The 13699-nt window shown below is 35.2% G+C and overlaps 2 protein-coding genes across 3 annotated transcripts; both read right to left on the reverse strand.

The window, feature by feature from the left end:
- Window positions 1-1725: 1725 nt before the first annotated feature.
- On the reverse strand, window positions 1726-4105 carry LOC105111424 (uncharacterized). Its single transcript, XM_011006768.1, has one exon. The coding sequence runs from the start codon at window positions 3962-3964 to the stop codon at window positions 1946-1948; it is 2019 nt and encodes a 672-aa protein (XP_011005070.1). The 5' UTR covers window positions 3965-4105; the 3' UTR covers window positions 1726-1945.
- Window positions 4106-6480: 2375 nt separating this feature from the next.
- LOC105111425 (ARF guanine-nucleotide exchange factor GNOM-like) lies at window positions 6481-13217 on the reverse strand. Of its 2 annotated transcripts, XM_011006769.1 has the most exons (4): window positions 13079-13217; window positions 11260-12201; window positions 6909-10551; window positions 6481-6849 (listed from the first exon to the last, which is right to left on the reverse strand). In XM_011006769.1, exons 2-4 carry the CDS (start codon window positions 11989-11991, stop codon window positions 6776-6778), a joined length of 4449 nt encoding a protein of 1482 aa, XP_011005071.1. In that variant the 5' UTR covers window positions 11992-12201; window positions 13079-13217; the 3' UTR covers window positions 6481-6775. The 2 variants fall into 2 exon arrangements, with proteins under 2 accessions (XP_011005071.1, XP_011005072.1); XM_011006770.1 differs by having other exon boundaries at window positions 6493-10551; window positions 13079-13216.
- Window positions 13218-13699: the final 482 nt, after the last annotated feature.

The following is a 13699-nucleotide window of genomic DNA, read 5'->3' on the forward strand; positions in this document are numbered from 1 at the left end:
AACATGTTTCACATAAAATATAAATCATATACAATTTGTCTATTAAAAATATCGATTTTATAACTTGAGTCCTAATACAATTCATACTTTTCCTCGACCAATGAATTAAATTTCCCTGAGTGTTTCACATAACTTTTGCTTCTACTTTTAAATGTTTTTCAAAAGCATTAAATTCATTATTTTTTTTTATGTTTTTCAAAAACACTAAAACTACTCTTTAAGTGATGTTGTGCATAGCTTTTGCTTTTATTTTCAAGTGTTTTTCAAAAGCATTAACTTGATTATTTTTTAAATGTTTTTTTTTATATAGTTTTTATGTAATAATATAAAAAACAAAAAACAAAATCTAAAAAATTCATTTTGATATATTTTATATATATATAAACAATGTCTTTTGTTTTGTTTTCAAGATTGAGTGTTTCTCTTGATTTAGTCCCTTCATTTTTTTTATAGATGAATTTTGGTTGCTATTCTATTAGTTTTAGTAATTATTTTCCTCGTCCTACATCATCAATCTTCTCTTATCCAAAAACAGTATAGACCTCCAAAGCTCCAATTGCATGGAGAGGTAAAATCATCCAAGATTTGCATAAAAAAAACCCAAACCCTCCTTAAAAAAAAAAAAAAAAAAAAAAAAAAAAAAAAAAACATAAAAGGATATTACATCATAGGAGGTCATCCAAGATTTGCCACTTCACTTTTAAAGTCATAAAATTCTAATAAAGACAAATGAAATTAAGCTGTAAATGCGAAAGCTTCGCAATACTCCAACAAATACTAGGAAAGCTAAAATAAAACTCGAAACCTAACACCGAATCCACATTCCAAATTACTGAAACACAAATGAATCTGTTATCCTGTTGGACAAGGTAACATGCAACTTGCCATTGCTTCTTTATGCCACTTGAAATAACACCTATCATTCTGTAAGCACCAATTTCAACTTGCAAAATAACCAAATTGCCTGAACGCAAGACTCGCCAATCAAATCATTGCAAATGAACGTGCTTAGACATGTACCAAAGTTTGGGTATATTACCCACCAACTTAATTATCTCAAATGTGTGCCAGCGCGTGTGGCAATCAAAGATGCATGGACATGTATGAATGCCTACACCCTGACTCTCTGTCCTCACTACATGTATCGGACTAATGAGCACCTGAATAGAGTAACTACGAAATTTAACAGGAAAAGTAATATCCAAGTAGAAGGAAAATATGAGGTAAATGATAGTGAGAACTCCGTAGTTGACACATGATTCGGAGGGCCTCCAAAAGTAAAGCAGATGTAGTGGCAGATTCAACAGGCATGACATATACTAAATTATCCACTCAAAAGCTCCAAGAACATAAGGTCACTCGAGATTCTAAGAACTCATTAGCCTTTACCATGGCAAGTACTATTTGAGCTGTTGGTAGCTCATGATAGGTTTGGAAACCATGGGTTTAGTTTTTCAGTACTTTTAAAAGTAGCCCAGAACAGTTGTCTCTAACTTTTATAACTTTCAGCATGCCTCGATCTGGAAGTTGTGCCTTAATGCCTAACTGTTATAGACATCATAAGTGTTTTATGTTAATTCAAAACAAGTTCAATAATGAGGCATGAATCAAAATATAGCTTTCAGAAATGATGCAAATAAAGTCAGCTCCCCTGAATTTCTAGTGCATAGATGGTCCCATTCTCCTTGATAGTCAATGTCCTAAAATAACAGAAGGGAACAAGGAAGCAGCAAAATGTGAAAAAGTCATATATCTAGAGAAGTCGTGGAATTACAGATTTGCAGTAAATAATGGAAACTGAGCAGCACGGCTATATAAACTTCAATAGAAGCAAGCATTTAGGGAAAAGTGAAAATTAATTCCAAACCTTCAGATGTACCCCTCAAAGAAATAGGTTTCTTGTATTGTGTTCACATGATACAAAATTCTATTCCTCTAAAGAGCCTCAAAACTGCTTTCTTTTATTTCTAAAAAGGCTCTCTCGTTTAGAATAAACATAAACTAGAGCAAAGAAAACTACTGCGGACATGGACACTGAACCCCATGGAAATGGTGGGTCCTTGAAACAAACAAGCGATGCCTCCAATTCCTGGGACGCATGGTAAACCAGAGAGTGAATGGCATACATGTCGTGGTCAGAGGACCTCAAGTAATACAAAGCCATGTCAAAGTCCTTATGTGACATTGCAGAAATTGCTTTGTCCAGCTTGTACTTGAACAGGTTCCATCTCTGAATGAACTGAACATGCTGATTCTGTTTAAGGAGTTTCCTGTCCCCACCATGTGCTATAATGGATTCAAGAACATCAATAACACTACTTATACTGTAATTCAACGACGTCAACAGCACATTTCTACGAGCTGCATCTTTCTGCACGAATGACAGAGATGAAATCTCTGAGAAAGGCCCAAATGGAGTTTGTCCAACACTCCAAGTATAATCCACCAAAGTATTATTATGCCTTGGGCTCCAAGACAAATGGGTTGGTGACACTCCCCACATACTCTGTAGAATAGAACCAACAAGTGGTCTCTCAAGCATTCTAGTATGCGTAAACACGTGACGACCATTGCAACTATAATCACTCACAGTCTGTGTAGTCTTTGTCCTCACTGCAATAATCATATCCCTAAACGCAACAGATTGATGATACCGATCAAGCATCAGCAGTGTATCGTAATCCAAATCAAACACATAAACAGGCAGCACTCTACTAAAATCCTCCTCCGGGGTCCCGGCCATCCTCCTAAACTCCTCAGCAGAATCAGACAATATCTGATGCAATCTCTTTGAGTCCAAATATTCACTCACAATCAAAGTATAATTGTCAAAGAAGAACCTAGAAGTATAGGAATTAATCGACCTAGAAATCGCAAACGAGCAAATTGAACACTGATCATAATTCACTTCATAATTCCTAAACGCCAAATTCTGATTCCTCAACAACAACCCACCTTCATTAGCCTCATCCATAAACGTCTTCTCAATCTCCTTCCAATCCAACCCACTCAAATCCTTACCACTTCCAGATCCATAAATATGTATAAACTCAACAATCAAAGAATTCTGAAAATGCACAGGAATTCTCAAAGAGGGCACAAGTAATACCTGATAAGCATTCCAAATCAACGACGCCAAGTCCGCTAACAATGCCTTATGTGACTTGGGTCGCCCGTGCATTGCTGTAAGAGGGTGAAATTCACCTCTAGGTAAAACCCCATCTCCAGATATAGCCGGTCCGTAATCGACAGGACCAGCAGATAGATCAATCCAAAGATACCTCTCTTTACCAGTCCAAATGGTTCCTAAGCATTTAGTAAACCCCGGAGACGAATCCCCTTCTGAGTAACTATACGCATAGTTCTTCGATTGCGAACCCAAATTAATCAAATAAACATAAACCCCTTGCACAGGTTTTTCTCTATCAAAATCTTGCTTGATAATCCGATCAACTGTGTTGTAAGGGATGGAAAGGAGAGGTGATCGGAGGGAAGATGTACTTTCGGAAATGGAAGATTTAAGGGCTTCGGAAAGGCGAGATGAAAGGGTGGAGCCCGCGTGGGAAATTTCAAAGTGGGGGGAATGCTTGATGGAAAGACGGTGGGAGTCGGTGGTGATGACGTGGAAGTGGTCAGAGATGTGGGCAGTGGAGAGGAAGGATTGCAGGAAGGAGGAGGAGTCGGAGGGGAAGGAGGATCCGACGAGACGTATGTGGAGGGAAAGGGGGAGGGTAAGGGAGAGAAGGGAGGAGATTAAGGAAGGGATGTGAGGGTGAGGGGAAGAGAGGGAGAGTGATTTTTTGAGGGAAGAAGGGAGGGAGGGGAAGGAATCGTTGGTGGAAAGAGGGTCTACGGTGGACCGGTGAGAGAGGAAAGTGTCTAGGCCTGGGATTGGGGATGGAGTTGTGATGGTGAGGTGGATTAGGAGGAGGAGGAGGAGAAGGGTAGAGGTGGTGGTGCGCATTTTGGTGGAGCAGAGGAAGTGAGAAGTGGCAGCGTTTGACGGAGGAGCGATGAAAAGGGTTTGAGGTATCTTAGTAGCAGGTCACTTCAGAATTTTTATGCTGTGAGGAGGTTTCCAGCCAATGGAAAACTTTAGTTCCTGTTTGGGAAATCCAAAGATATTGAATTTCAAGATATTTTTAATTTAAAAATATTTTTTTTTATTTTTCATATTAAAAAAATTTAAAAAAGCAATTTAAAAAAAAAATTATAAAATTACCGATCAGGTCACATTGTTAAACAGGCTAGATGAGAGAAGGGTTCTAGCCAATAGTGTTTGCTATTTTAGTCATGCAAAGATTTTGAATTTTTTTAATTAATTTTTTATATTTTTTAATTTTTTTGATGTATTAATATTATAAAATAAATTTTTTTAAAAAAATTATTATTTTAATATATTTTTAAGTAAAAAAATACTTTAAAAACCAGCATCAAATATCAATTTAATTTTTTTCTTTTATTTGCTAGGGTTGGAATAAAACAAAAATGTATAATAGCACTATTAGTACATTAACTTAATTTTTTTGTTTTTTAATGTGAGTTTTTATCCTCTAAAATAAAATTATTTTTAATAAATTATTAATATAATAAAAAATATTTAAAAAATATTAAACAATAATTACCATATCATTACACTTTCTTTTTTACTATTTTATATGACTTTATGATATATTACATAAATTAAAATTAACTTTACTAGAAATTGTTAAAATTATTATTTATATAAAATTGAAATGAAATTTAGTGTATTCATCATAGTTTAGAAGTTGAAAATGATATTATTTTTTTCAAATATAAAGTATAGTCTTCCTAGCATAAAGATATTAAAGACCCACAAATAATAATTTTTTATTAAGATATGAATTTGAAAACGAAAGAAAGAGATTGATATAGAAGTTTTTTGGAAAAATAGATATTTTTTTATTAATTTTATATTTTTATTTGTTTATTATGTATTATTATGTTTTTTTAGTTTTTATTTAAAATGAATATTTTTTCTATTTTATTTTTTTTAGAATTTTCTAATTTTTTTTTTCTTAGATAGACATCCAAAATATATAGTTTTTAATTTTAGTGTTTGAAGATTTTAATTTATAATAGATGTCGTTATCCTCGACTCCCCCGGCGACATCATATTTCCTTGTTTCCGTGCGTTGGAAAGATAATGAGGAAGCCTATCAACCGTTAGATATTACATTATTTATCATCTATACCTTTCTATAGGAAAATCAATAAACTATAACCTTTAGTTTATTCATATTCTCTAATATACCTCTCCGTTAATTATTTCTGTTTAAAGTAATCACGCGTGCAATTTACGTGAAAGTCTCAATAAAAATTAAGAATAATAGCCCTTTAGTTTATTCCTATTCAAAATTAAGAATAATATACTATAACCTTTAGTTTATTCTTATTCAAAAAGAAAAAAGAAAGAAAGCAAAAAACCGGATTATAATAGACAATGCAACAGGAGTTTGGTGAACAATGATGTTCTTTATATTTTTTAATTTTTATTACTTAATAAAATTTAATAATGTGATTTCCTTTAAAATTATTTTTTAACAATATAAAAAAATAAACTATAAAAAATATATAAAAATAAATTATAAAAAAAATCATGTTCAATTAAAAAAACTCGTCAAATTCATAAACTTAAACAATTAACTTACCTTAACAAATCATACCAACCTCGTAAAAAGATAAAATTATAAAATTATAAAATTAAATTATAAATCATCTTAACATTAAAAAATAAAAATAATAAAAATAATTTTTAAAAATATAAAAAAAGCCATATATTCAAGAAAAAAACATCACATCAATATATAGTTTTTCATATATTCAAGAAAAAAAAACATCACATCAATATATAGTTTTTTATGAAAAAAGCTAAAGTATTTTGATCATGTAACTTAGTTTTTTTATTATAATAAAATATCCTTTTAAATGAAAAAAATAATAATAATGTTTATGCATGGTACATGTGATAGTTGAGTGTATTATTATCCATGAACCTTGTTTATTTTACGTTTTAAAATTATTTTTTTAAAAAATTAAAATTATTTTATCTTACGTTTTAAAAATATTTTAAAAAAAAATTAAAATTATTTTATTTTATATTTTAAATTAATATATTTTATATTTTTTTGATATGCTGATATCATAAATGATTTTAAAATATATATTATTTTAAAATATTTTTAAATAAAAAATACTTTAAAAAACAATAAGAGTCACTTATCCAAACATGTTATTCACTTATCCAAACATGTTATTCATATTGAATTCTGACAGCAGCACATATTTGTTTTATAGATTTGGATTATTTTTGTTAATTCATAGTAAAATTACTTGTGTTCATAGTCATCTCTTCCACAAAAATAGTTGGCAAACGGGGCGTGTTGAAGAATAGTGGGGTTATGATTAGGAGATGATACAACTAGGAAGGAAAAAAGGAAAAGAAATGCCCAGAGCTTATTTTGCCAGCAATTGTGAACATAAATCTGAACTGTATTACTATCATGCAAAACCATCACAAATCTCCACCTTATGATGCTGAGTAAAACTAAAACCTACATGAAAATGTTCAGGTATCAAATTCTCTGTCCTGTACATCAACGAGAAAAGTAAATACAACTTTTATGGTCAAAATTTTAGGACCAAAGAGAGAGTTCTTCCCAAGCATGTTTCAAATAACCATATCTCTTATCTTTCTGATGCCTGGAGTCGTGAGCAGAGACCTTCATCACGTCTATTCCCTTCTTGATAAACCTTAATCTTTGTCAATTCCCAAAAAAATCCAGTACCAGAACATGAAAAAATTACCCGAATGCTCCAACTTGTGTCCTCAGCTACACGTATCGACAAACCGATTGGGTTGTATTGAACACAGTGTAAATGTTAACCTCCAGTGCCAGCAGCACATTCAGCATGCACTGGTTCATTTGAAAGATCAGAACCTGTTTCGTCCAGCTTATGAAGTGACTGCTCCTGACCTTGATCAGGGAACACCTCAGCTTGCAAAGATGGAGCAATACTATTCACATGCACCCATGTAAGTTCCCACAAGCTATCCCCACCTGAAGCACTCCTCTGCACAAGCACTCCCCAGCTCTTCATTACCAGCAGGGTGTTCTTCAGAAGCTCAGGCACTGTTTCCTGAAGAATTTCATTTTTCTTCCCTTTTACTTTTACCTTCAGATATTTTTCCATTCGGCTAAGCACTCCCACCCAGAGTTTGCAGAAAGTTGTCAACTGTGCAATTTCAGGGAGTAACTGCAAAAACACTTTTGAAAGGAGTTTTACAGCAATGACAAGTGTCCCTTCCATGTTTCTATAGTTATAATGGTGCCCCTGAGCAATTTCATGCAAATCATCTAACATGGTGAAAATAACCAGATCAAAACACTGTAACCAAAGATCACGTGGAAGTTTGATCCCATCCACTCCTGTCAAGCACTTCTGCAATGATAAAAGAGAACGGTTTCTCACCTCTTCTCTCTGATCCAAACAAACTTTCCGTAAACCCTGCACAAGCCTCAGCCACATTTCCCCAATATCCTCTGATAACTTTGCAGACTCCTCCTCCTCCCCCATTGCCTCCTTTGCATCTTGCGACCACCTAGCCAAACAAGTAACAGAATCTCCCATAAGATCAACTGCACACACAGACCTCTCAGCCTGTCCCACACGAGACTCTGCAAACTGCCTTGCTGCATCAACACAGAGAACATAATTTGCAGGTAACAAATGAGACCCATCACACATGATAAAGAACAACGCATCGAATCCTGCTTCAGCAGCATCTGGATGCCGAGCAGTGATGGAAAGCAAGGATGTAATTGTACGCCACCCCATTAGAGATCTTATGTGTGCAGCATTTGCTTTCACAAGGCGACCCACTTCCTGCGTAATTTGTTCACAGTATGCATCAGCAACACGGGCATCAAGCTTCAAGACAAGTTGCAGTGACCTCAAAAGTTCATCAGCCAGGTTCTCTTTGTAGGGCAGCAGCCGCTGGCAAATCCGGAGGAGTCCAAAAACAGCCTTCTCTACTAAGGCACAAGGCATTACAGTTGATTGAACAATATTAGCTATGTGCTCATAAACACCCTGCCACAGTAGCAAAATCCTGTCCCGGTTATTCAGTGTAATTGTAATGAGCAACTCCAGGCAAATAACTGCAGTATCTTCATCCTCTGGTAAACTGTTCCCTTTCTGAGGGTGACCAGCAGCCAAGATAAGTGCTTGTGCAAGCTCCCATAATGATTCAGCTTGCAAGAACTTGCTTTCAGTAAAGATGCTGCCAACATGGCACTCTTGGATTGTCTGAAGGGTGCGTTGATGAGCAGCAAGTTGTTCAGTGGGTTGTGATCTTGGCTCCTCAATGTCAAGAGCTAAAAACTGACTGAACCGGCCCATTAAGCCAGTATATCTTCTTGGAGTTTCCATGGATTGCATGTGGACTGAAGGCAGAGAATTTGAAATCGTTTTACCATGCACAGGGTCAGCAGAAAGCTCTGATTCCTCAGCAGCATCACTGGCCGAGCGTACAGGGAGGAGACCAAGTTTGTACAATCTAAGGACACAATCCAGAATATTTCTCCAACCTGTGCGGATATAGTCACCATATCTATTTGCAATGGTAAAAACTGTGGCAGTTGCCATCATTGCTCTTGCATCATCACCAAAGGCTAGCACAGATTCCTCGACTGATGATGGATTCAAGAGAGTTGTGAATTTGCACAGAGACACAACTACAGCATCCAATACATCTACAAGATGATGGCATGCAGAGATTTTAGCAACAGCCAGATATCCATCAATACATGTCTGGTAAATCTCTTCAAGTTCAGCTTGATCAAACACCACAGAAATAGCATCAATTGTGGGACCAGACATTATAGCAAACATATCATGGTCAAGGTCGGCTCTAGAATCAGATAAAATAAATGGAGCAGTCCTTTTGGACTTGTGCATTAGATCAATCCAACGGCTTGGCGTCATTTCAGGGATTCCAAATCCTTGTTCCGGAGTTGTGCGGATCTCATTCTTGCAAATTGAATGGTACAGCTCTGACAAGAATTCTCGAGGTAAGTCATTGCCTCCATTGATGCGTCTATTATTCCGGATAAAATCCTCTTCAGTCATTTTTTTCTTCACCTGTGCATTATGCCGATCTGTATTGAGCAATATAAGAGAATAAGACAACAAAAGAGCTGCATCCTTGTTAGCTAGAACCTGTGGTGATTGCTCATAATATCTCTCAGAAAATGCCTCAAGCACCCTCTGTATTTTTTGTGATTCTCCAGGCAGCCTAAAAGTTTCCAACAATAATCGCAAAGCATTATCCAGACTCATATCTTCAAAATCAAAAGTCTGAGCAAACTCATGAAGAACCTGAATGGAAAACTCATCATGACTTCCCAGGAAATCCCCAATAAGATTCTTATCTAATCCAGAAGTGTACCTGAGAAAGCAAGCCACACTTTGAGGATTAAGTTTGTCTGGCAGTAGATGTGTTCCTTGGAGAAACTCTATTCCTTTTTTTGGATCACGATTGAAGTGATCAGCTCCAACCATTAACCTTCTCTTAATGTGCTTCCTCCGGCGGATAAAAGGAACCCATTGGTTAGGATCACTATAGCTGTCACACTTCGCTGTCCAGAAGGAAGTATACTCATCAATATTCACTGGGGCCGGTTCTGAACCATCAGACCCATTGCCTATCCTTCCAACTATACCCTGAATAACAGCAATAAGGCCATCCAGAGCAAGAACGTGCATGGAAGACAAGGGACAGTCCATGGGAATTGCACTCTTTGATAACAAGTTAATAAGGTCTTCAAACACATTATTGCATGTCATGTCACAATCCAAGTTGGCATACATCTCCACCATAAAGGTTTTCTGCCTGCAGAAGTCTACAAGAGCCTCCATGGCAACCTCTTGCTGCTGGTAAGAAGCACCATATCTGCTCTGTGCAAGTCTCAAAATTACAAAAGAGAAGAAAGCCTCGAGTTGGAGTTTTAGTTCAGTTCGCAGATGGTGATACAGGTTAAGAGCTATACTACAGACCATTGAGAGAATAAGTGGACTCGTTGATAAATCAAATTGAATCAGATTACTAAATAATTCATCCTGAATCAAGCTCAGTAGCCTAGGTTGACAGCGAATTGAAGGGCCACCCAATTCTACTGCTGAATTAATTAAGCCCAATGCAAAAAGTGGGACATCTTCATAAAATGCTAAAGTATTTGATCTGGGACCTTTTCCAATATGCTCATCAACATTTAATAAGGAACACAAGAAATGAAATATCTCCACCATGCAAGGCACTCCATATGGCAATGTCATGAGGTGCAAATCAAAAGGAAGGGCATCCTTTCCACTACCAGCCACAATTGCATTTTCTTCAACTGCAGCAAGACCCGTGGAAGCATCAGAACCGAACCTCACAGAGGATGCCTGACCACCCAATTCTGAATTACAATTGCCATTCTCCATCTGTGTACTCCCAAGAGCATAATCATTATCCAGCCCCCCACTCTGCAAAAGCAACAAAACGTTTTAAATACTTCTAAAGTAGGAAAAGAAAGATAATTCTGTTTTGAAGCTATACTTGCTAGACATATTTATCATTTTTCATTCATTTAACAAAAACCTAGATACAGTTCCAATGAAGTAAAAGGTTGCTAAGTAGTTCATTCCCACTTCATTCCATAAACCACATCAAAACTTTCTAACAAATTTTCTGCAGCTCTCTAATGCCATGTGCCACTCTTTTAAACTCAAAAAAAAAAAAGTAGAATAAGAAAAAGAAATATGAAGTAGCATAAATCATAAACTATGAGCATAAATGTAGCCTCACAATTTCACAAAAAAGAAAGGGCAAAGATACAGACCAGGAATAGATTTTCACCTATGATTTTGAGTGTAAATCAGAAAAGATTTTCCCCTAAAGTTCTATTAATTTTCCAACCATGAAACACTGTAAAAACAAATATAATTTCTGTTGTGAGACAACCAGGAATATGCAGTTGAGATAAACTGAAGAAATATAGAAGGTTTAATTATAAATTACCATAAGACTAAACCCTAAGTAAACTATCAATGTGGGTTTTTTCTTTATTATGACTATTCTTTTCATATGAAGTTTTCCAGCTTCTCTTTGATCCTATGCCCCAGCAACTAACAGAAGGACATTGAGAGCAGAGATGTTACAATAATGAAGATGAATGTGAGATGCTATCATACCTCCTGTTTGACAGTAGCAACACCATCTACCAATGACTGGTTTGTGTTTTCAACATCTGGAAGGTGTGAAAAAATGAACCTGATAAGTTCATGCAAGGTGTGGCGAGAAATCCTCTGCAGCAACTCACTTTTACTGCCTGCTTGATGTACTATACGAAAACAAGTGTTCACTACAGTACAAACATGCTGATTACTTAACATGACTGATGCTTTACTCTTCATGCAAGCCAGAAGAACTTGAAGTATCCTCATCAATACCACTTCTTCTGATGCAGGATCTGTCACCTCAAACCGGCAACCAGTGACAGCATCAACCACTGACTGCATAGCATCTTCAACATTTACAGTATTTTCATCAATCACATCAAGAGTTAATATCTTGTAAACAGACAACAAAGCAACCCCAGTGATTGGTGCACCTGTTTCATCAGATCGAATCACATCCAAAAAGGGATGAAGATAAAGTGCAGGGTTGATGGCATGCCATGGATTCTGCCAGGAGAAGATTTGCTTCCTCAACGTCTTCAAAGATTGAATTAGAGAGTCTTCTAGTTGGTCATCACCTGACATATAATGAACCCCCCATCTCACATTTCTCCTCATCACTGCCAACACAGTGCCTGCTTCTGCATTAATCATGCATACTATAGTAGCTCTGTAAGATTCGGAAGTACAGCACTCAGGTTCTTCCTCAATCACCTTAATTCCAGACTGTAGCTTTATTCTCCCCATATCAATACAGTATCCTCTCGATACAACCAGAACTTCTGTCTGTGATTCCTGGTTGCTATGCAGAGAAGGAACAAGAACTTGATTACAGTATGCCCTACATAGGCAACAAAAACAGCAACAGCTACAAAATGCCTTTGTCCCAAACTTGATGGGCCCGGCTAAATTGATCCGCTTGCGTTGTTCAGATCAATCAAAAATATGGCATCATCCCTTTGTATTCGACACAAAAATAATAAAATTACTGATCAGCCATAACTCAAAGTGTAAGAAACAGAAAGTACAACAAAAGCAGCCTGAACAGCTAATGTAAAACAGATACTGACACATGATTTATACAGATAAGTAAGAAAATCAGCAAACAAAATGAAGTTGGTAAGACTATTGGGTCATATGCTTTGTTAAACTGCTAATGCTCATTAATCAATCAACTTTTGCAAAAGAAATTAAAGCCAAGTTGCATCAGTGCTGTGATGAAACTCATTCAAAGAGTCGAAAACATCTCGAACATCTGGCAGATATCACGACTTGGCATAGTTGAAAATCTAGCATTAAGATCCATCTAGAGCTTGAAATCAATACTCATTTAACTATCTGAAATCTTCAATTAGCCTTAATACTTTCTACTTGGGTTGTAAATCTAGTGGGTGTGGCAGTTAGACAAACAAGATTCCCAGGGGAAAAAAAAACAAATGAATGGTCAGATTAGATTCCTTAGACATATCATAATGATGAGTTAATTGTAAGAAAATTGTACTCCCCAGTAGTAACTAACAAAACCTAGATAGTTGCTATTCAAAGTTAAATGAAAAGGATATGAAATTTAGAAAGCTCATATCATATATAAAATAAATAAATAAACCACCCTAAAATAACACGAAAAATTACGCAAATTGAAGGGATCACATCTGAAATGCAATCAACAGGTAGCTTCTACTCCAACTAAGAAATTGACTACACAAGAAGATCAGGATTTACGTAAATAAACTATTATTTAATTATTTATAAATAACAATAAGTTTGAAGGAGGTGAAGGGAAGGGAAGGCAAGGCATTAAGCGAGATAGAAGTCAAGGGAGATGCGTTGCTACCTTAGGAAGGTGTGAGAATGTGGATCTGAGGAATGGATATGCGTCTCAATTCTGCTCTTTTTTTTTCATTTCTTCCTTCCACCTCCTCTACAGATTTATAACACAATTCTAATCACCCTTTTTTCTATTTTCTTTTTTTTTTCCCCCTCTAATAAAACACTCTCTATGTTCTTTTTTATTTATTATTAAATTTATTTTTTTCATATATGAAAAAAGGCCACGATGTTTCGTACTGAAAATACTATGGATTCGCAGAATCCACGGTGTTTTTATTTTTTTTATTCTTAATTTTTTTACTGAAAGTAATTTTTTTAATTTTATTTTTTTATATTGAATTAGTTAATGATTTATTTATATTTTTATTTTTGGCTTCCCAATAATTATTTGGTTATTGATTTTGTAAAAATTGATTTGATTTGATTGTTTATCAAAAAAAAAATAACTGAAATTACAAGTGAATGAAAAGGATAGCTATTTATTTAAAAAGAATTTTTTTTATTTTTAGTCTTTTATTTTTTAATAAATCATTAATTTTTTTATTTCATTCTTGATCATTGTTTTGATTATTAGAGCATCTCTGATTGGAGAGGTAAATTTAAAAATATATCCTTTTAACTTTTG

Source organism: Populus euphratica, unplaced genomic scaffold (assembly GCF_000495115.2).
Source record: "Populus euphratica unplaced genomic scaffold, PopEup_1.0 scaffold383.1, whole genome shotgun sequence".
Lineage (NCBI taxonomy): Eukaryota > Viridiplantae > Streptophyta > Magnoliopsida > Malpighiales > Salicaceae > Populus > Populus euphratica.